This window comes from Euleptes europaea, chromosome 3 (genome assembly GCF_029931775.1).
Source record: "Euleptes europaea isolate rEulEur1 chromosome 3, rEulEur1.hap1, whole genome shotgun sequence".
NCBI lineage: Eukaryota > Metazoa > Chordata > Lepidosauria > Squamata > Sphaerodactylidae > Euleptes > Euleptes europaea.
In genome coordinates, this window is record NC_079314.1 from 81,808,342 (window position 1) to 81,829,738 (window position 21,397).

A 21,397-nucleotide genomic window follows, 5' to 3' on the forward strand; every position below is an offset into this window, starting at 1 on the left:
TCTGTCTCTATAGAACCTTTTGTGATGCTTCTACCCCATCAGGGTGACTCATGTATGGTCCACAACACAGCCTGCAACAGAGGTCATGGAGGTTCCTGGGCCTGAGATGTATATTTCTGATGAAACAGTTCAACTATATATGCTCACAAGAAGCCTCTATTGCAGTAAGATTCAGGTGCACATGTTGACTAAATACTCAAGTGCACTCATCTAGGAAACACAGATCAATCATATTTCCTAGGCATGTATAGAATTCACACATTTGCTGGGAATTTTCTGTGCAAAATATCAGTTTTCTAAATCTCACAGTATAAGCAGGAGTAATAGTTTGCCACAGATGACTATACACATTATGCTTACCTCCCATAGGCTGGCAGCCACACAGAAACAGTGGGTGCTTTAATAAGAAGATTCAGGCACAGAATCTGCTTCTAATGCCATGATTTGGTTAAGACAGTAGAACAGTAATTTGAATGAATGAATACAATTTGCAGTTTATATCTCACCACAAGAATAGTTTTCTATTCTTAAATGATGTAAACTTTATCAAGCCAGTAGGATAGTCTGGAAGAACATGCTCTTCTGCCCCCACCCCTCGCTTTGAAGCTTTTGCAATAAATAATTGGAAACAGATTTTGCACAGAGTAGGACATACAACCCTAGTGGGAATTGTTCTCTGTCAGAAGTAGAAAATGAAAGGCATGCAGAAATTCTTCGACCACAGCAGTCAATATTACCATAGGCTACAAACATTTAAACATACAAAGGGGACTATGAATCACAAGTCAACCATGTAGTATAACTGACCGAATGTACCAGCTATGTATGTGCAAGCTAGCAGCCTTCCAAAGTGGATCCTGGAAAAAAATGATTATGGATGAAGCAGTTTTTCACCTGTGAGTTAGATAGAAACCCCCCAGACTTCTGCCTACTTGACCTTCGCCTTAAAATGAACCAAAAAATTACATGCTCATCTATCACATTATTAAATCCCCCTTTCATCACTTCCAAGAAGCTGCCCCAGTGCTCAGAGGTGGGAACAGAGCTGCCATAGTTGACTGTGGTTCTGTCTCCCTTGCCAGATATCCTGTTCAACAGCCATTGACCTCTGATTGCTTGGATCTAGGGCTGGACTCACAAGACAGAATAGGAATTTTGAATAAGTCGGATGGAATGGGAATAGAGGCGACTGAGCAGCTCTTGATTTTGATGTTGCCCCCAGAGTGTGATTTTAGAGGACTCAAATATATTGTTAGGCAACATGAAGAGGAGGCCACAAAAAGGTACAAAACCAGCCACTAATTATTGTAACCACAAAGGTACTACAGGAAGGAACCTTGGGCTGTGCTGCTGCTAGCAAGAGCCAAACCAAACTGGAAGTGAAACTGCTCTCGGTTGAATTTCAGCACTTCCTAGTATGGCACTCCAGGAAGGCCAATACACTACAACACACCCACCCACGCCACTCACATAATCTTGAATATAAGGGGAGGGGCTCAGATCATGCATTACATCATGTGACCAACTCAGATCATGCATTAGGGCTGTCAGACTGCCACTTAATGCCTCAGATCCATGTCATGTTCATATCAACAGGTCTTTGAGCCACAGTTGGCTTAACACTCCCTAATGGAGTTGCAAAGTGTAATCTTGGTATCTGCCCCCTCATCTGGTTCATGTTTTATCATAGCACATGGTCATCTGTCTCACATTGCAATCCTAAACAGAGTTTCACCTAAGTCCACTGAAGTCAACGGACTTAGAAGGGTGTAACTCTGTTTAGGATAGTATAGTGAGACAACAGATGACCATGTGCTCTGACACAGTCTATCACTATCAGTCTGTTAGGCTACTGGCTCTGTCACTTGAGTATGCTGGGCGTATTGACGTGATACCATGTAATTTAAGTAGGGCTATGTCCCAGGCTAGCCTGATCTTGTCAGATCTCAGAAGCTAAGCAGGGTCAGCCGTGGTTAGTATTTGGATGGGAGACCACCAAGGAATACCAGGGTTGCTGTAGAGAGGAAGGCCCTGGCAAACCACCTCTGTTAGTCTCTTGCCATGAAAACCCCAAAAGGGTTCGCCATATGTCGGCTATGACTTGACGGCACTTTATACCACACACACATTTTAATAACAAAATCAGAACTGGCCTTAATTATTTTCTAGCACATTATTATTATTATTATTATTATTATTATTATTATTATTATTCCATAACAGAATGCTAGCAGCCTTGTTTCTAACATTTTTCTTCAGATGTACATTCTGATTCCTATTTAAAAAGCTATCAAAAACAAATCTGTTTTTTTAACACACACTAGGATTAATCAGCTAGGACTCATAAAGATAACGCTGAATAGATATTTGTTAAAACTTACATGAAGGTCTTTCAAATTCTTGAAATCCCCATCCCTGATTTCAGTGATTTTATTGTTCTGCAAGTCCAGAAGAGTAGTATCTGAGGGAAGATCCTTTGGAACTTGGTCCAGGCCTGTAATTATGAGACAAAGATAAACAATTTCTCATTAAAAAATAAAAATATCTGAAAGAACACATGAAGCTGTCTTATACTGAGTCAAACCAATGGGTCTATCAAAGTCCGTTAGTGTCTACTCTGGCAGGCAGTAGCTTTTCAGGGTCTCCAGGGTCTCACATTAACTAATACCTGATCCTTTTAATTGATACTGAAAATTGAACCTGTGACCTTCTGCTTGCAAAGCAGATGCTCGGCCATTGAGCTACAGCCCCCCCCCAGTCAAGAGCTTTCCGTATTTTTCTAAAGGGTGTACCATCACATAAAAATAGCATGAAAGCTTATTTTTATCTAATATATCTGATCAATAATAGTCCTGTTCTCTATTAATTGAACTAAATTTTAGGAACCCATTTAAGGTTCTCTGCTTTTGCAACATTCCCACCAATGTGTTATATTAGCCACAAAAGCATTTCTCCCTTTCAAGAATTATATTAAAACTTGTATTTCCTCCTATTCCTTTGCTTAGATCAGTCACATGTCCCTCAGGTTTCTCTTCTCCTCCTTTTTGAACAAGTGTACATGATGTCAAATCAAGATTTAAATGCACTAATCTATATCTGTATGTTCTAATTATGGTCAGACTCTACACTGTAATTCTAGATGATGTTCAAGGACCTAGTGTTGGAAACTTTCCAAATGCTTTCTCTTAACTTCAGCCAATAAGGAGTGCTTTAAGAAGGCCTATGTTTGGATTCAGTTTCTTGATACATTTCTGAAGAGAGCAAATTGTATATAATCAGAGTAGTTAGAGAAAGAATGTGCCCCTTGTGATTTATCCTTCTCCCACTACAGTAAACAGCTAAATTATCACTGAGTGTAATGAGTAAAATATCCAAGTATAATTAAAGCAAGCATCTAGCATGAACTTAAAATTTAGACTTTTTCATCTGTCAGGGTTCTCATATATATTCCCAACTAAAATGTCCAGATTATTGGATCTGTAAAAACAACTCTTCTAATGAAAGTACATAAGTAAATTCTAACCTCTTCATTTTGAAACTATAATTATATCCTGTGGGAGGGGGTTCACAATGAAGAACAAATCTCTGCTTTACTGTAGAACATAAGACAGTTTAAATTAAAAAAAACACATGTGTATGACAATTCTCAGATAGTTCAGATGAAGCAATGGGAATAAAACTATTTAGAGTTAAATAATGCCAGCTAGCTTCACCTAAGTTTGCTTTGTGCTATAAATCTTTCTAATCAAAACATCTTGCATACCAATAGAGTATGTTCTTTCTGAGTTCAACAGGATCTGGAAATCTGGTTACACACAATTAATAAAGAAAATGCATGTCATGAATTTTAAAATATCCATTTAAAGTGTACTTGAATGATAAGAATGTGTGCTCTATTTGTTTCAGTAGCTCCACATACAAGAATAATTGCATAGTGTTCTATCACATTCTAACGTGACCAAGAAACGGGACCCAGAGTTGGATTGTACATTCAGATGCTGCCTATCATGATGAGAGCATCCTAATGATCCCTGAACTGGGCTTGTCTTGCCATAGGGCTCCTGTCTGTTTCCCCACCACATTTATTGTGGCTGACCAAGGTGGTTGCAGCATATATAATGATACTTTGCCAGAAGCTGGGCATGCAAGGGCCCTTGGGATTGCATCCAGGAGCTTGGCTTGAAAGTAGGAAAGAATAAAAGCAGCAGATCAGCTGGGTTTATGAACAAACTGTTGTTTTGTACATCTGGTATATTACCAGGTGTTTGCCTTGATGTCTAAGCGGTCAGACAAAACAGCTGTAATATTGGTGGGAAGTTAAAGAGGAAAATATGGCAAGAAAGAAAGATAATAAGCTTATAACTCCTGACTGCTATTTCTGATCTCTTTATTGTGCCTTCCTTTGCAAAGGATATGTAGCAGTTGGGTTGTGAATACATGTGTCAGTAAAGCGATACACAGTTCCATCCTGATGCCCAATGTCTTCCTACTTTATTAACCTATCAGTAAAAAAAACTGATAAGATAGCACAACCTGTTGATTCACTGAAATTCTTGGCTCTTCCACTATTTAAACAGGAACGAAGGCTGAGGAGCATGCCAACGGGCTCCCATGACTCTTAGCCTATGCCTTGCAGCCTGTAGACTGGATGAACGTCAAATCCTGGATGTGATGAGCTGTGGTGTACTGGGGAATCCTGCCTCCTGCATGTGGACAGAAGCTGAGCCTGTGGACAGAAGCTGAGCCTGAGCCTCCATTTTTATACATGAGGCAGTGTGGAGTTATGCCTCTCTATTGTCTGTCTAATACTAGGTGACAGCTGGTTGCCTCTGTATTTATGTCCTGTCCTTATCTCTATACTTTCCCATCCAATATATCACCACTAGTAATCTGAGCAACAGGAAGCCATATGGAAGTGACTGATTTTCTAGAAGACTCCTGTGACAGACAAGAGGCTGTTCTGCCCAGTGGGATTGCTGCTCCAGCATCCAATCACTTTTCAGAGGAGGGATGGGATGTTGGAGGGAAGCTCAGCAAGAGTTCAGATCTGCCTCTGATCTGCCTCAATGAGAGTGTGGTGATAGTTGTGTGTCTGCCTCAGCAAAAGAGCAGATAGTTTGAAGGTAACATGGGAGAGTGGTTTAACTCTGCCTCTGGGAAAGAATAGAGTACCTGGTTGTTAGGCTTGTCTCTGGTGATGAGCAGACCTTGTACTATTTAGTGTGACTCTTGGGAAAGGGCTGGTATGGGTGGAATTCTGTGTCTGTGAAAGAATCCAACCTAGTGGCTACTCAGTGAAAGCCTGTTTGTAACTGCAAGCATTAAAGAGAATAGGGTTGTGCATATTGATAAACCCAAAATGAAAATAAACCCGAAATTAGCCGTTTTGGTAATTTTCGGATTTTGGTTACCAAACGCCAAAATTTGGGGGTCTCCCCGATGCCGAATAGGCGATTCCTGAAAAAGCCGAATAAATAAATAAATAAATATTCAGCTTTTCCATGTTCAGCTATTTGCCTTTGCTCAGAGGCACAGCTCTGTGTTTCCCCCCATTTTTCTATCTTTTTTTGACTGGTTTTTTTAGGGCCTCATAGGGGCCCTTCTGAGGTAGGGGTCATGTAATCAGAGCCAACTTGATCTGACCATCCAGGCAGTGGGCTGATCTGCACTTTAAAAGATGGGGCTTAGGGCTGTCAATTCGGTTCGGCCCGAACTGAAAATCAACCGAATTTCCCCTGATTCGGTGCTTTTCTGTTCGGACGGATCCGAACTCAAAACTGGTGGGCAACCGGGGGGGGGGGGGCCGAATTCAGCGAGTTCGGGAGTTCGCGAATAAATTCAGCAAATTCGGCCGTCAGTAAGCAGCATAACCGTCAGTAAGCAGCATTCTCCTCCCCCGGCCAATCGGTGGGCAAGCTGGGTCTTCTTCTGGCCAATCAGTCAGGATTGAGTACTGGAGGAATCAGCTGATGTGCGGCCCGGCCAGGGAGAGAGAGAGAGAGAGCGAAATCCTCGTGTGTGTGTGGGGGGGGTGCTTGTGCACATTTGCTCCTTTCTGTGGCTGCAGGGGGCGCATTTTTTGGGGAACAGACACAAAACTTTCACTAGAACTTCAGATGAACCTTCTTAAGGTACCCCCCAAGTTTTGTAAACATTGGTTCAGGGGGTCCCAAGATATGGGCTCCCCCCTTTTTCTTTCCATGGCTGCAGGGGGCGCATTTTTGGGGGTACAGATCCCAAACTTTGAGCGGAGTTTCAGACCAGTGTTCTTAAGATACCCCCAAGTTTTGTGAACATTGGGTCAGGGGGTCTCGAGATATGGGCTCTCCCCCTTTTCCCTCCCCCCTTTTCCTATTTATGTGGCTGCAGGGGGCGCTTTTTGGGGGATATAGCCCCCAAACTTTTAGCATAGCTTCAGTGAATTATTCTTAAGATACTACCCAAGTTTTGTAAAGATGGGGTTCAGTGAAGGCAGAAATATCGCCTCCCCCCTTTTTTCTTTCCATGGCTGCAGGGGGTGCATTTTTGGGGGTGCAGATCCCAAACTTTGAGCAGAGTTTCAGACAAGTGTTCTTAAGATACCCCCCAAGTTTTGTGAACATTGGGTCAGGGGGTCCCGAGATATGGGCTCCCCCCTTTTCTTTCCATGGCTGCAGGGGGCGCATTTTTGGGGGTACAGATCCCAAACTTTGAGCGGAGTTTCAGACCAGTGTTCTTAAGATACCCCACAAGTTTTGTAAACATTGGGTCAGGGGGTCTCGAGATATGGGCTCTCCCCCTTTTCCCTCCCCCCTTTTTCCATTTATGTGGCTGCAGGGGGCGCTTTTTTGGGGATATAGCCCCCAAACTTTTAGCATAGCTTCAGTGAATTATTCTTAAGATACTACCCAAGTTTTGTAAAGATGGGTTCAGTGGGGGCAGAAATATCGCCTCCCCCCTTTTCTCTTTCCATGGCTGCAGGGGGTGCATTTTTGGGGGTGCAGATCCCAAACTTTGAGCGGAGTTTCAGACCAGTGTTCTTAAGATACCCCCCAAGTTTTGTGAACATTGGGTCAGGGGGTCCCGAGATATGGGCTTTCCCCTTTCCCCTTTTCCCTATTGGGATGAATGGAGCAGCCAATCCTGTGAGCATCTCCTCTCTAGAGCAAAACGTTCCGTGCCTAATTGGAATCATCTTGGATTACAGCCCCTCTTGATGGAACAGAAGACAGCCACAGTAAGACCCCTTTGGGGGCTTTAATCTATAATTTTTCTCCTGTGTATGTGTGTGTGTGGGGGGGAAAGCAGAGTCTGTGTGTGTGTGGGGAGGGAGCAGTTTCTGTGGGTGGGGGGGAAGCCAAAGGGGGCTTTCGTTGGTTCTGCCTGGGGTGTGTGTTCCCCCTCGAGTCTCTCGCTCCCTGGTTTGAGGGGGGAAGTTTCAGTTGTGTGTTGCAAAGGTGTTGTTTAACAAGGTTGTGTTTGCAGTTGTTTTGCTAATTTCTCCGCTGTTGTCGGGGCTGGGAGCTTTGTGCGTGGGCAGCAAGCTCTGCTGAGAGATGCACATTAAGGGTGGGGGGCACCCCTTTCAGGGCCCATATCTCAGCCCCCCCTGACCCAATCTTTACAAAACTTGGGGAGTCTTTCAATAAACGTCCTTTGAAGCTCTGCCAAAAGTTTGGGACCTCTAAGCCCAAAAATGCCCCCCAGAGCCGCGGAAAGGCGCGGTTGTGTTTTTATTCGGCCGAACTTGTTTCCGAACTTTGAATTCCCGCCGAATTGAACGGATCCGAAGTGGGGGAGTTCGGACTTCGGCACGTACCGAACCCACAAGGGCCAAATTCGGCCGAATCCGAACTGTACCAAAAAAAATTTTTTGACAGCCCTAATGGGGCTCACCCAGTCCCATCTGGACTAAAAAACGCCAGCTTCTACAATTACTTATTGGGCTTTTGAAGAACACTGCTAAAAAGCACTGATGAGCAACCTCCTTCACAAGAGCTGTCTTGGTCATGACTTCGGCTGGCTCCGATATCAACCCCCCCCCTGAAAACCTGCTCTCAAACTGAAAGTCGCCCCATGTAGAGGCTTCATTTCCCCGCACCATGACCATCTCTTGAAATCAGATTTTTGGATTACCATAATAAAGGACTGTTCACAGGATGTCATTTGCCACCAAAAGAAATGTTTTCTGTGCCTTATTTTTCTTGCATTTAAGCTTTCCCCCTCAGTTTGGAAGCTAATTTGCATGGCATTCATGCTATGCACCCCAGATACGAAGGGAGCCCCCAGAGTTTGAAGTGCCAGCCTGTCAATCAGCTTTTTCTGCCTGTCCTCGGCAATGCTGAACTTCTGAACCTGAAAACCGATGAACAGTTTGGCTCGCAAATGCCTGGAGGATAGGGGTGACCCCTTTGCAGGCCCATTAAATTGGTCCCCCTGTCCCAAATTTCACCATACTTTGGTGGCTGTCTAAGGGGTGTCCCTTGCAGCCATGCTGCAAATTTGGGAACTCTACCTTCACAAATGCTTGCATAGGAGCTTCAAAAAAATCCCCGACTATAATGGGCCCGAATTTTTTGGTAAACCCAGAAATAAACTGAATACCTAAATTTAACGGTATGGGTATTCAGCTTATTCCAGGTTTACTGGGGGGGAAATTGGGCCCAATGAACCTGAACCCAAAATTTACTGATTTTTTTTTTTGCACAACCCTAAAAGGGAGTTCAAACCACACTTTGAAGCCATAACTTGTGTAAGCCTATATGTCACAATCAGGTTTCTCCTTTGACTATCTGGAGACCTGTGCTGCTGATCTGTTCTTTTAAAACCAGCCTGTAAATAAATAAATCTTTGTTATTTAAATACAGAGAGTAGGAATCAACGGTCAGTTCTCACAATGGCGGGATGTGAGCAGTGGAGTGCCTCATGGATCTGTGTTGGGACCGGTGCTTTTCAACCTGTTCATCAATGACCTGGAGTTGGGGTTAAACAGTGATGTAGCCAAGTTTGCAGATGACACCAAATTATTTAGGGTGGTTAAAACAAAATCGGACTGTGAAGAGCTCCAGAAGGATCTCTGCATACTGGAAGAATGGGCATTAAAATGGCAAATGAGATTCAATGTGAGTAAGTGTAAAGTGATGCATATTGGAGCAAAAAATCCAAACTTCACGTATACACTAATGGAATCTGTGCTGGCAGCGACAGACCAAGAAAGGGATCTTGGGGTGGTAGTGGATAGCTCAATGAAGATGTCAACCCAGTGTGCGGCTGCTGTAAAAAAGGCAAATTCCATGCTGGCCATAATTAGACGAGGAACAGAGAATAAAACTGCTGATATCATACTGCCCTTGTACAAATCTATGGTGAGACTACACTTGGAATACTGTGTACAGTTCTGATCACCACACCTAAAAAATGATATTACAGAGCTTGAGAAGGTGCAGAAAAGAGCAACCAAAATGATTAGGGGACTAGAGCAACTGTCCTATGGGGAGTGATTAAGAAGCTTAGGGCTGTTTAGCTTGGAAAGAAGGCGGCTGAGGGGAGACATGATAGAGGTCTATAAAATTATGCATGGTTTGGAGAGAGTGGACAGGGAGAAGTTTTTCTCCCTCTCCCATAATACTAGAACACGGGGTCATCTGCTAAAGCTGGAGGGTGAGAGATTCAAAACAGATGAAAGGAAGTATTTTTTCACACAACGCATAGTTAAATTGTGGAACTCCCTGCCCCAGGATGTGGTGATGGCTGCCAGCTTGGAGGGCTTTAACAGGGGAGTGGACATATTCATGGAGGAGAGGGGTATTCATGGCTATTAGATAGACTGGATACTAGTCATGCTGCATACCTATTCTCTCTAGTATCAGAGGAGCATGCCTATTATTTTGGGTGCGGTGGAACACAGGCAGGATGGTGCTGCTGCACTCGTCTTGTTTGTGGCTTCCTAGAGGCACCTGGTTGGCCACTGTGTGAACAGACTGTTGGACTTGATGGGCCTTGGTCTGATCCAGCAGGGCCTTTCTTATGTTCTTATGTACATCTCTTACTTTGTAATCTCCATGTTCTACTTGTTCGTCACAAAACTTACCCCATGGCAGCGAACCCAAAGCCTTTACACTTCCTATCCTAAGAATATCTTGTAACTGGGGGAGATTTACAGTTTAAAACCAACCTGCTTCCCCAAATCATAAGAGGCTGTGTGGTCATGAACACATGAACACATGAAGCTGCCTTATACTGAATCAGACCCTTGGTCCATCAAGTCAGTATTGTCTACTCTGACTGGCAGCGGCTCTCCAGGGTCTCAGGCGGAGGTCTTTCGCATCACCTTCTTGCCTAGTGCCTTTAACTGGAGATGCCGGGGATTGAACCTAGGACCTTCTGCATGCCAAGCAGATGCTCTACCACTGAGCCACGGTCCCTCCCCTTTCCCCTCAGTTGTTAAAAAAGGCCTGTCATAACTCCTCTGTTCATTGTTCATGGATATGATTCAGCCTGAGCTTTTGTGCTTAAATGCTTCCTTGGCTATCTCTTTTATATTTATATTTATCATTTGATAAATATTCTGGCATAATTTCCACATTCCATCAGAGGAAATGCTGTTTAATGCTGTTTAATGCTACAATAAGCAATCACTAATTATACTTTGCAAGTAGTACCTGAAATCTTAGTTGTTGTTCCCTCTCCCTGCCTCATCCATGCCACAAGAAATGGTGTCTAACTATCCTGAATCAGCCTGATCCAAACATCTGCTTAGCACAAAGTAACCGCATGCTTGTGGTACTTTACCACTTACCAGACCTCTGGCCACAACCCCAGTTTCCCCTTCCCCATTGTAAGAACCTAGTGGTTTCCCAGAGCATGGAAGCTGGTCAGTATAACCTCTATATGCAATCTTTTCTGTAAACACAGAAACATAAGGCAAGAAGATATTTTTCTTGTGTAAATATCTACTTGTTAATGATGTGCAAGACTTGATTTGCCCAGAGCCTACTTAGATAATATGACTCTCACATCTTTGAGAAAATGTATGTGCATCTGAACCAACAGAAAACAGTAAGGCAGTAATAATTATGTAATTTTTTTTCTTTTCCTCTTTTATCCCTTTCCCTTTTTTCCTTCTGTACCCCTACTTATTATCGAAAACCAATAAAAATATTTATAAAAAAAGAAAAAGAAAACATTGCCCCTCTGAAATTCTGAAATATATATTTTGGGATCATAACATGCTAATTAGTAAAGGTGAACATGAGATCCATCAAGATCAGTCCAGAACTAAAGTCCATGACCCTGAAGATCTGTATTAAAAAAAAAATGACCTAGTGTTCCTCCTTTTTCTCCTATGTAATAACTCCTTCTATGCTACTTTTTCTGGACTTCCTTCTGGACTGTAGCTGCTTAGCCTTCTTTGCAGCTTCACTGACCTCATCTAGCCAGATTTTTAGGCTCATTCTAAAACAGCTTGTTGGCAATTTCTTCTGCATCACTTTTCCCCTTTCATAATCTTTGCAACATATTCCTGAGAGAGAGAACATTGTTGAAACTATTTCTTCATAATTAAATGTCTCTTGAACTGCCAAAAAGTGGTACTTGAAATGCTGAAGAACCATTTAAAGCTTTCAGTATACTGTATAGCCACATCTCTCCATTGTCTTGATTTGCTACCAGAATGCACTCTGTTAATCCAATAGTTTTTTGGCCCTAAATTGACCCAGTTACAGCCTCCACACAAAATGGATTTCAGACCCTGACTCTGTATAGTTTGCCATCAGAAATTATGACTTTTGTTGAGACTGCAATAATATAGTAATGAGTGATTGTTGTCCATTCCACGAGGAACATCTAACTACAAGTAACTGTAAACACTGGGAAAGTACCTTTTAGTATTGTGACAATGCTTTCATTAAGGGGGACAACTTGCCCCAAACTTGCCTAAAGCCTGTCTAAACCTAGACCACATGCATTTTTGCAACAGAAGACATCTCCAACCAGATTACCTCAATTATGTTTGACCCTACATGGTGCTATGGGAAGAGAAGAAACATGGATTGCTGAATGTTTGTTCTTAGTTTGTGTGATTGTTCTAAGGCTTTGGGAAAATCTGTAGTTTATGTATGTACGTATGTATGTATGTTCGTATGTATTTATTTATGTATTAACATTACTTAGTCCTCCTTTCTCACAGAGTACTCAAGGCACATTACACAAAGCAAGTCAGTACAATCAACAAAATGGGACATTCAATAACCAATGCATTATGACTTTAGAAATCTGGAACCACCAGAAAGAACTGAAGCATAGCATAAGTATACTCAAGGAGCCCAGGAACTGTTGTGTCAACTGGAATATAACTTTGGCAACTAAGCTAAGATAAGCAGGTGCTGAGATATCATGTGGTTTATCTCTCCACTATCTAGTGTGTTCTCGGCTGATTTAGAATTTCATTTTATTTGCTCATGCTTTAGAACTGTCTATTTATCTATTTATATTATTTTCTTGATGGAAAATAATATGCATTTTTCTTGATGGTTTTGTATCCATGCCCTTTGCATATGTATTCCTGTAGCATGCATCTTATTCAGTTTGCAGTTGGCAATTTGCTTATGTCATCTATTGTGTAGTACTACCTTCCAATAAACCATTTAATTCATATCAGTAACACTTTGGAGTCTGCATCTTGCTACTGACAGTCGTGTACCCACTGGGTTGATAAGAACCTGTAGGAACAGAGACCTCCTGCTTAAGGGGACCAAATTAACACACTCTGACAGATATACATTGACATATGTTTTTGAAAAAATCCACAGATCTTAAAGCCCAGAATTGCCAGTGATAGCAGTCTCTGCCTTTTAGGAAGAGCTGTTATGTTTGGTTAACATGAAGGCTAGAGATTAATTGAATACTACTTTTTTTCTTGGCAACAAACAACTGAAGATGAATTGCTAATACATGCAACATTTATAAAAGTATCACATTTCAAACCTTAATCATAGCAATTAACCAGAGGCTAAAAGCTGTCACTGCAGACTAACAATGGTCTACAAAGCAAAGGAAGGGATGGAGGGAAGAAGGTGACCAGGTAAGCACCTCAAAAGGCATTCCTTTACTTGCCTCCTTCCCTCTGCAGTGGTGGCAGCCTTTTTGTGGCCCCAGCCCTATGGGGGGAGGGGGGGCACCTGCCACCCTAAGGGGAAAACCCATACTCCGGTGAATGACCTGCATGGTCCTATCTAAGAACGACTAGTACACCGAGCTGGACTGAAAAAGGCCACAACTTTACTGATTACAGCGTTAGGCATTGGCAAGCATGAAGGGCAGGATCCAGGGATCAGCTGACCCATCTGTCGGCTGATAGCACCCTGCGCCCAACCCACCTGCTGGGCGCAGCCTGAGATGGCAGAATGCCTGGCCCCATGTGGACGGAAGCCAACTGTGTGGTCCACTGCCACTTGGGAGGAGGCCAAACCACAGCCCCCAAGACAGGTTTAACAAATCCTGGCCTCCCCCCAAAACCCCTTATTAGGGTCCCCAGAGTGGGAAGCGGGGCACGCAGGCTGTCTTTCCCCCAAACTGGATCCAGCCCCATGCCCAAACCGCCAACCATCAGTTGTGACAGATAACCCAACCATACCCCAGAAACCAAGGGGAGGGTGGGTGGGACAAGTGGCATGGAGCGGAAGAATGGTCGAGGCCAGGGGTGGGGCCACATTTTATCCCCCCCCGGGCACGCTGGCCGGCGCCGACCCATTGGCGCAGGGCAGACCACGTGACAGCCCAACAGGGCCCGCCAAGCCCGCCTGGGGGGCGGGGAGATGGCCGCGGGGGGTGGATGGGAGCAGGCGGCCGCCATCGCTCTTTCGGGCTGCTACATGTAGGGCCCTGGCCCGCCCCCATGAGGGGGCCAGCCAGGACCCGGGGCTGCCCAAGCCACCGCCCTGCTGCTCCCAGAACCGCCGAGGCAGCCGCTAAGCCGGGACCCCCAGTCTCCTGCCCCCCCCGTTCCCCCCCTGCGGGTCCACAAACCCGGATCCCCTCCAGCTGGATCTGATGCATCTCTCAGGAGAGAGAGCTGCCTTAGCCTTGTATGAAGGAAGGTAAGGCGAATGTTGCCATCTCTGCTACCCACCTAGGATTGCCAGATCCAAATTGGGAAACACCTGGAGATTTTGGGAGTGTTGCCTGAGGAGGGCGGGGTTTGGGGAGGGGAGGGATTTCAATGGGGTATAATGCCATAGAGTCCACCTTCCATAGCCCACCATCTATCGTAATTGTTGGCCATAGCCTGTCTTCCTAGCTAGAGGGGGTTACTATAGTTCTAGATGTGGTTCCAGAAACATGAATAGAAAGGTGAATGATTTCCTTGTTCATAACAGAAATGTCTACAGTGTGTTTACTCAGCCAAAATTCATAAGAATATTTTGATATCTATCCATTGTTAGCATCAGAAAAGTACAAATGGAGAAGACAACATTTATTTTTTAAAAATTTCAGAAGTTTTTACACACTTACACTGAGCACCTTTTAAAATTTTAACTTCCTTAAGTCACCTCATTATTCTCCAGTAAGTACCTTGCCAGGACCAGTCATTTTAAAGCATAATCTTGAAAAACACTGGGGGGGGGGGGGTTTCTGGATGGTCAGAGCTGGAGCTGGATGCATGAAATTTAATGCATTAATGGGGGGCAGCTTTTTTAAACAGAAATGTTCCTTTCCTAAAAAGCAACTCTCATTCTTCTAACGGGCTTAGGGTGGTGTTAAGTTCATACTGCTCATCTTGCAGACAGAGGTTGAAAACACATGGCTGTTTTGTCTTGCAATTCTTCCTGGAATGCAGCGAATCTCCCTTGTCCGAATGCATGGATGTCTCCCTCCCGCAGGACTAACCCCCTCCCTTGCGATACTTTACCTGTTTTTCCAATCCCACTGTTTTCCCGATTTCAAGTATCGCTGCAACTCTGAGTGCTTGCTTGTGCGTTTCAGTGTGCACGGGTCAAGTCTATTTCCTTTTGGTATCCCTTCTTCCCCACCCCCTCGGCAGGCTCTCTCCTCACTGCTGCCCCCTTTGCTGCACAATTTCCACCCACCTCTGGGACCCTTATAACCCTGGAGCCCATGGGGTGGAGGAGCGCGAAGCTGGTGAAGAGGAGGTCATGGAGCCAGGGCGATGGGCGACGGAGGCTTTTCAGCATGAACTGGAATCGTTTTGAGCTGGAGAATGGGGGAGGGAAAGTTGTTGGCTGTCTGCCTCCATTCCTCTCTTACTCCTCCAATTTTGGGTAGTGCTGCTGCTCTTGCGTTTGAGAGGGGCAGGCAGCTTAGTGCTACCCCCTTGGCAGGCTTTCTCCATCATGCGTTCAATTTTTTGAATGTGGGCTGGAAAAGCATGGGACATAACAGGGACAAAGCAATGTCATTCAAGCCATGCGTTAATGGCCAGACTGACCTCTCAGGGAAGAATATGCCAAGGGAAGATGTCACCACTGAAAAGGCCCTGTCATGATAGAAACTGAACCTTTGAAAATGGAAATCTGGAGCGGTACTTAATTATCAGAAAATATTCAGAAACAATATTATACGCAACTAAAACAAAAGTTTGAATTAGAAAGCTATGACTAGATATGAGGAGAGGCCTCAAACTAAAAAAAATTTTCTGAGTTGCCTAGCTGCTAAAGAAAAAAATTTCTGTAGTTTATCTGTTAAAAAAAATCATTCAAGTTTTTTTAAGTGTCCAGATGATATAAAATAAATAAGTAAAGAATACATTAATATTGGCTGGCACCAGATGACTAGGGATTAAGGCAAAGCACATTACATAAAATGAATTAAGGGTCAACTTTGAAGAGCTTAAAAACATGGCAACTTCTAAATTAAGAAAAGCTTTTATTGGTTTGGCTAGAATGTTTAATGCTTCTAGAAAACTTTTTAAGTACTTATGAAAACATTACTTTGAAGTAGCCTTCAGTCTTTTTTAGCATACTGAGAAACTGAAATAAATAAAGCACCATGAAGAGGCACATGATTTTGGTTTGGTTTGGAAGACATAGTGTGTTAAATACCCCTAAGTGAGGGACAACAACTGCTCCAACAGACAGCTCTTCAAGCTGTGAGATGCATTTTCATAGGAATAAAATGGTACATGAGAAGAGGCAGAAAGAAGAGTTCCTGGGAAGTTAGGCTAGGCTGATGAAGGGTAGAGATCGGCACAGAAATTGTATTGTTTGGGTTAGGCTCAGTCTTTTTGTTCTTTGTTTTTAAAAACTGTTCATATTTTAATATCATCAGATGTTTTGAACTGTTACCATGTTTGGATGACTGTGGCTACTAGCTATGGTAACTAAAGGACATTTCCACATTCAGAGGAGGTCAACATCTGAATATCCATGCCGGGAGGCAACATCAGGGGAAGGCCTTGGGCTCCATGCCTTGTTGTTCTTCCAGATGAACTGGTTGGCCTGTGTGATCAACTAGATGGACTAGATGTAGAAAAAAGCAAGAGTCCAGTAGCACCTTAAAGACTAACAAACTTTCTGGCAGGGTATGAGCTTTCATGAGCCACAGCTCACTTCTTCAGATGGACTAGATGCTTGATTAGATGCTGGACTGAATGGACCACTGATCTGATCCAGCAGGGCTCTTTTTATGTTCTTATGAGATTAATTTTTGTTACTCACAGAATTTTTGTTACTCACAGAATATGGGGAATATTTTGGGAGTATATACCTAAACTGCCAGAGTGGTGTAATGGTTACACCTCTGTTTTTAAATTAGATTTCATGAGAAATACTTATTTCTATGAGACTGTTTATAGATAATTTAGGTCTTCCTTTAAATCGATTACTTGGTATATAAATGTTTCTAAAACCTTTAAAAAAGCATAATGCATGGAAATCTTCCTAAATAATCTCTGCAAGTGCCAAAAGTCAGAATAATATGAATGGAGAATCATTTCTAAGTTATTCTGGAGAATTCTTCACAAAAACCATGTTTTCAAACATTAATTTACAGTACTATTAACTGGTTCTTCAAGAGCAACCCAAATCATATCAACAACAAAACTTTATGGTTGGGACATGGAGCCAGAGGTTGGTTCTTGCAATTCAAAGCTTTTGACTCAAACCAGATGAGAAAGTGGCTTTATGTCTAGCACTTGTGGATAAAATTAAAGTTGTGTGAACAATTAAGAAGGGGCTTTGGAGCAAGAATGCATTGAAACTATTAAACCCAACCATAAAAATGGAACCTCCACCCAAATTGCTAAGATTTAAGTAGGCCTTATCATAAGCTCCCAAGACAGCCAAATGAACTCTCAAAAATGTTTTAAAATGTAATCATTTCATCCAGAGGGAGTTTCCACATGCATAACATAAGCAGTAATAGGCTTTTTGACAGGGTATGGTAATGTTATATTGTTCCACCCTTGTACGCTAGGGAGCAGGAACTATTGACAATAGTCAACTAGAACTGTTATAGCACAGCAGAGTTTTCAGCCAAAATTCTAGACCTTCAGCAGCTGGCACAAAGCAGCAATTTTTTGGATGTGGAAAACAGCCACAGAAGAAGTGCTTATCCTGTAACTTCAGTGATGTTGAATCTGGATGTGAGTAGTGCATATCATTGGTTCTCGTAGGTTATCCGGGCTGTGTAACCGTGGTCTTGGTATTTTCTTTCCTGACGTTTCGCCAGCAGCTGTGGCAGGCATCTTCAGAGGAGTAACACTGAAGGACAGTGTCTCTCAGTATCAAGTGTGTAGGAAGAGTAATATATAGTCAGAAAGGGGTTGGGTTTGAGCTGAATCATTGTCCTGCAAAAAGTAACAAAGGTAATGTGCTAACCATTGTCCTGTAAGTATCAAGATAATGTGCTAATGAGGGTGTGGTATGTTAATATGGAACCATTGTATCCTGAAGTGATCTGTTAATGTGTGAAATCCAAAGCTAATCTGCATGGCTATTGTTGACTACTTTTTGCAGGACAATGATTCAGCTCAAACCCAACCCCTTTCTGACTATATATTACTCTTCCTACACACTTGACACTGTGAGACACTGTCCTTCAGTGTTACTCTTCTGAAGATGCCGGCCACAGCTGCTGGCGAAACGTCAGGAAAGAAAATACCAAGACCACGGTTACACAGCCCGGATAACCTACGAGAACCAATGAACTCTGACCATGAAAGCCTTCGACAATAGTGCATATCATATTCAAGAGTTATTAAATAACTACATGAACACCTTCCAGTGGGAATTGCTCATCCATGGGACTCCAGTAAAAAGGTAAAGGACCCCGGTGCATTCTTGACCCACTGGGTGATGTCACATCCCAACATTTTCTAGGCAGACTTTGTTTACGGGATGGTTTGCCAGTGCCTTCCCCAGTCATCTTCCCTTTACCCCCAGCAAGCTGGGTACTCATTTTACCGACATCGGAAGGATGGAAGGCTGGGTCGACCTTGAGCCGGTTACCTGAAACTGACTTCCGACAAGATCGAACTCAGGTCATGAGCAGAGCTTTGGACTGCAGTACTGCAGCTTACCACTCTGCGCCACAGGGCTCCCTTGGGACTTTAGTAGGGTAACTATAAAACTCCTTTGTTATACTTCAGAATTTCTCCCTGAAGAATCTTTGGGATTTAATAGCAGTGAAACTTAATGCTTCCTTTTTACATAGCTAAAGAAGATATTTGTCCCTGCATTTTGATAGGATGCAAACTGCAAGTCCTATCTGCAGTTGGACTGAAAATAAGATTTCACACAGAGAGACACGGAAATACAAACTCCATTTAGGGGTGCCTGTACATTTCAATTTTTGAATAATGTTTGTAAAAATACATTTAAATGGGCATCAGGCAGAGAAATGCCCAAAGAAGTGCCTATGTTAACATTAAAAGGATAGCTGAGTCGGGCTGTGCTGAATGGAAACCCCCCCAGAAAAAAAGCTTTTTCAGGGGTTTTTACTGGTAAAAAATGGTGGCAATAAAGGAAGCTGAAAAAGCAGATTCATAATAATGCCAATTTTTTTTGGCATTATTCAGGCCGCTTTGGCTCTGCCACCATTTTTTCTCCCTCCCTTCTCTCCTCCTCCATCCCTTCCTTACTTACCTGAGTCAGATCCACGCTGCCTGCCGGCTCAGACCTCCCTGTGGAGAAGGAGCTGACAAGTGGCATGGCTCTGAACACCCTTGCATTCCAATCACCGCTGCCTGCATGGACTGGAACACTGAGCCCAGTGCTTAGATCATCTCCCTTGTGGCCCCCAATCCCAGAGGCTGCAGGGGAAGCAAATCTAAGCACTGGGCTGGAGCCCAGCACTTAGATCACCTCCCCTGTGTATTTTTCGGGTTTGGGTTTATTAGACCTGAAAAATTTTGATTATTCAGAAAAGCAAAATGTCTTATTGTCGAAGGCTTTCACGGTCAGAGTTCATCGGTTCTTGTAGGTTATCCGGGCTGTATGACCGTGGTCTTGGTATTTTCTTTCCTGACGTTTTGCCAGCAGCTGTGGCAGGCATCTTCAGAGGAGTAACACTTCAGAGGAGAGAGACACTGTCCTTCAGTGTTACTCCTCTGAAGATGCCTGCCACAGCTGCTGGCGAAATGTCAGGAAAGAAAATACCAAGACCACGGTCACACAGCACGGATAACCTACAAGAACCAAATGTCGTATATTCAGCTTTTCAAAATTTTACAGGTTTAATAAACCCAAAAAACTTTGGGGAGAATGGTGCACAAACCTAGCTATGAGTACAAGTTTTCTAAACCCTTGAGACGATTCTGAGACCTATGTAAGGCACATATCTGTCCTTTCTGGATGACAAAGAAATCTTTTAGCTGCTTCCCTACAAACAATTTCAAAATGAGAGTAGGAAAATGTTCATTCAGCCATGAATCATTGTGTACACTTATCATGGATGGCTGCTTATACAGGTGGCTGTTGTACACTACCATTTACACTGCATTCCTAAAGAGAGTTACTCCAGTCTAAGCCTCTTCATTTCAATGGGCTTAGACTGGAGTAACTCTCCTTAGGAATGCACTGTTAATGTGGTACCCCAATATTACTTATCTAGAGAACTACAAATATGTCAAGCCCTCAACAGTCTGGGATCTTCTTACCTGTGTGACCACCTCTCCCAGTATAACCCCAATCACTTCCTTAGATCATCATCATGGGGCCTTCTATATATGCCTGGCCCACAAATTGCCCGCCTGTCAACCACCAGGGCAAGGACATTTTCAGTAGATACCACCTCTCTGGAACCAGCTCCTCAGGGAAGTTCATGCTCTGCGGGACGTTTCAGCATTCTGTTGGGCATGCAAGGCTGCTTTGTTTCAGGTCGCCTTTGGTTAGGGTTACGAATCGGGGAGCTGGCCAGCTGTTTTAATCCTTTAGATAATCCCATAATGTCCACCCTCCAAAGCAGCCATTTTCTCCAGGGCATTGATCTCTGTCATCAGGAGATCATTTGTAATTTCAGGAAATCTGCAGGCCCCACCTGGACATTGGCAACCCTATGTGAAATTATAGGATAATTCTTATCCCACAAAAATACCTCAAAAACAAATTGTCAACTAACCAGAAAAAGTCTTCCTATACATTCTTAGGTAAGACAAGTATCATATGGGGGGGGGGGGAGACACAGACGCTTTGATAGTTTATACCTATATTTCAGTGTTTGAAGATTAAACTCCTTTTTTCTAAGATTCATTTCCCTTGGCAGATCAATCTCCTTGTGATGCTGCTGCTTAGTCATTGGTTACCAAATAGCTGTAAATCAGAAAATATGTTTTCACAGGTGCAAGGATTTCTGCCCACTGAGTGTGATTTTCCCCCCTCTTCCCCCATGCATCAGCCTCAAATGCCCCCAGAATTCTTGTTCTCAAGGGAGAGAAATGACCCCCCCAGGAAAATAATTTTGGGTGCTGGTGGAAGAGGGGAGGGGTCAAAATCAGGTTCCATGGTCAGAAATCCTTGTCCCTGCATGAATGTTAGTCTGGATGTATCCCAAGACCTCAAGCACTGGAAATGTTTAGTTTAAAGAAAAGTACTTTTCAGGCAACTTGGGATTTTCTGTCTTCTTGATAATTTATCATCCACAAGATTTGCTGACACAACTGACACAACAGGAAACATTACAATCCACTGGAAAATAACTAAATACTTACAATGAGAGATGTAAAACAAAAAAACATTTTAGTGAACTAAAATTTGAGTAAAAGCCATATTCCCAATGTGTGTAATTACTGGCAAGTCGCAGCTGACTTATTTTGAACCCAGAAAGGGGCTTTCATGGCAAGTGAAAAGCAGAGGTGGTTTGCCATTGCCTCCTCTGCAGAGTCTTCCTTGATGGTCTCCCAAGTAACAGCCTTGCTTAGCTTCTGAGATCTGGTAAGATCAGGCTATACCACACCACCTTCTCT

The 21,397-nt window shown here is 43.2% G+C and overlaps 1 protein-coding gene across 1 annotated transcript in view; it reads right to left on the reverse strand.

Moving 5' to 3' along the window:
* Positions 1-21,397, reverse strand: part of DCN (decorin) — a 52,000-nt gene that overhangs the window by 19,061 nt on the left and 11,542 nt on the right. Inside the window, exon 3 of the mRNA XM_056847079.1 lies at positions 2,382-2,494. Within this exon, the coding sequence (XP_056703057.1) occupies positions 2,382-2,494 (113 nt within the window). The remainder of the gene's footprint in view (positions 1-2,381; positions 2,495-21,397) is intronic.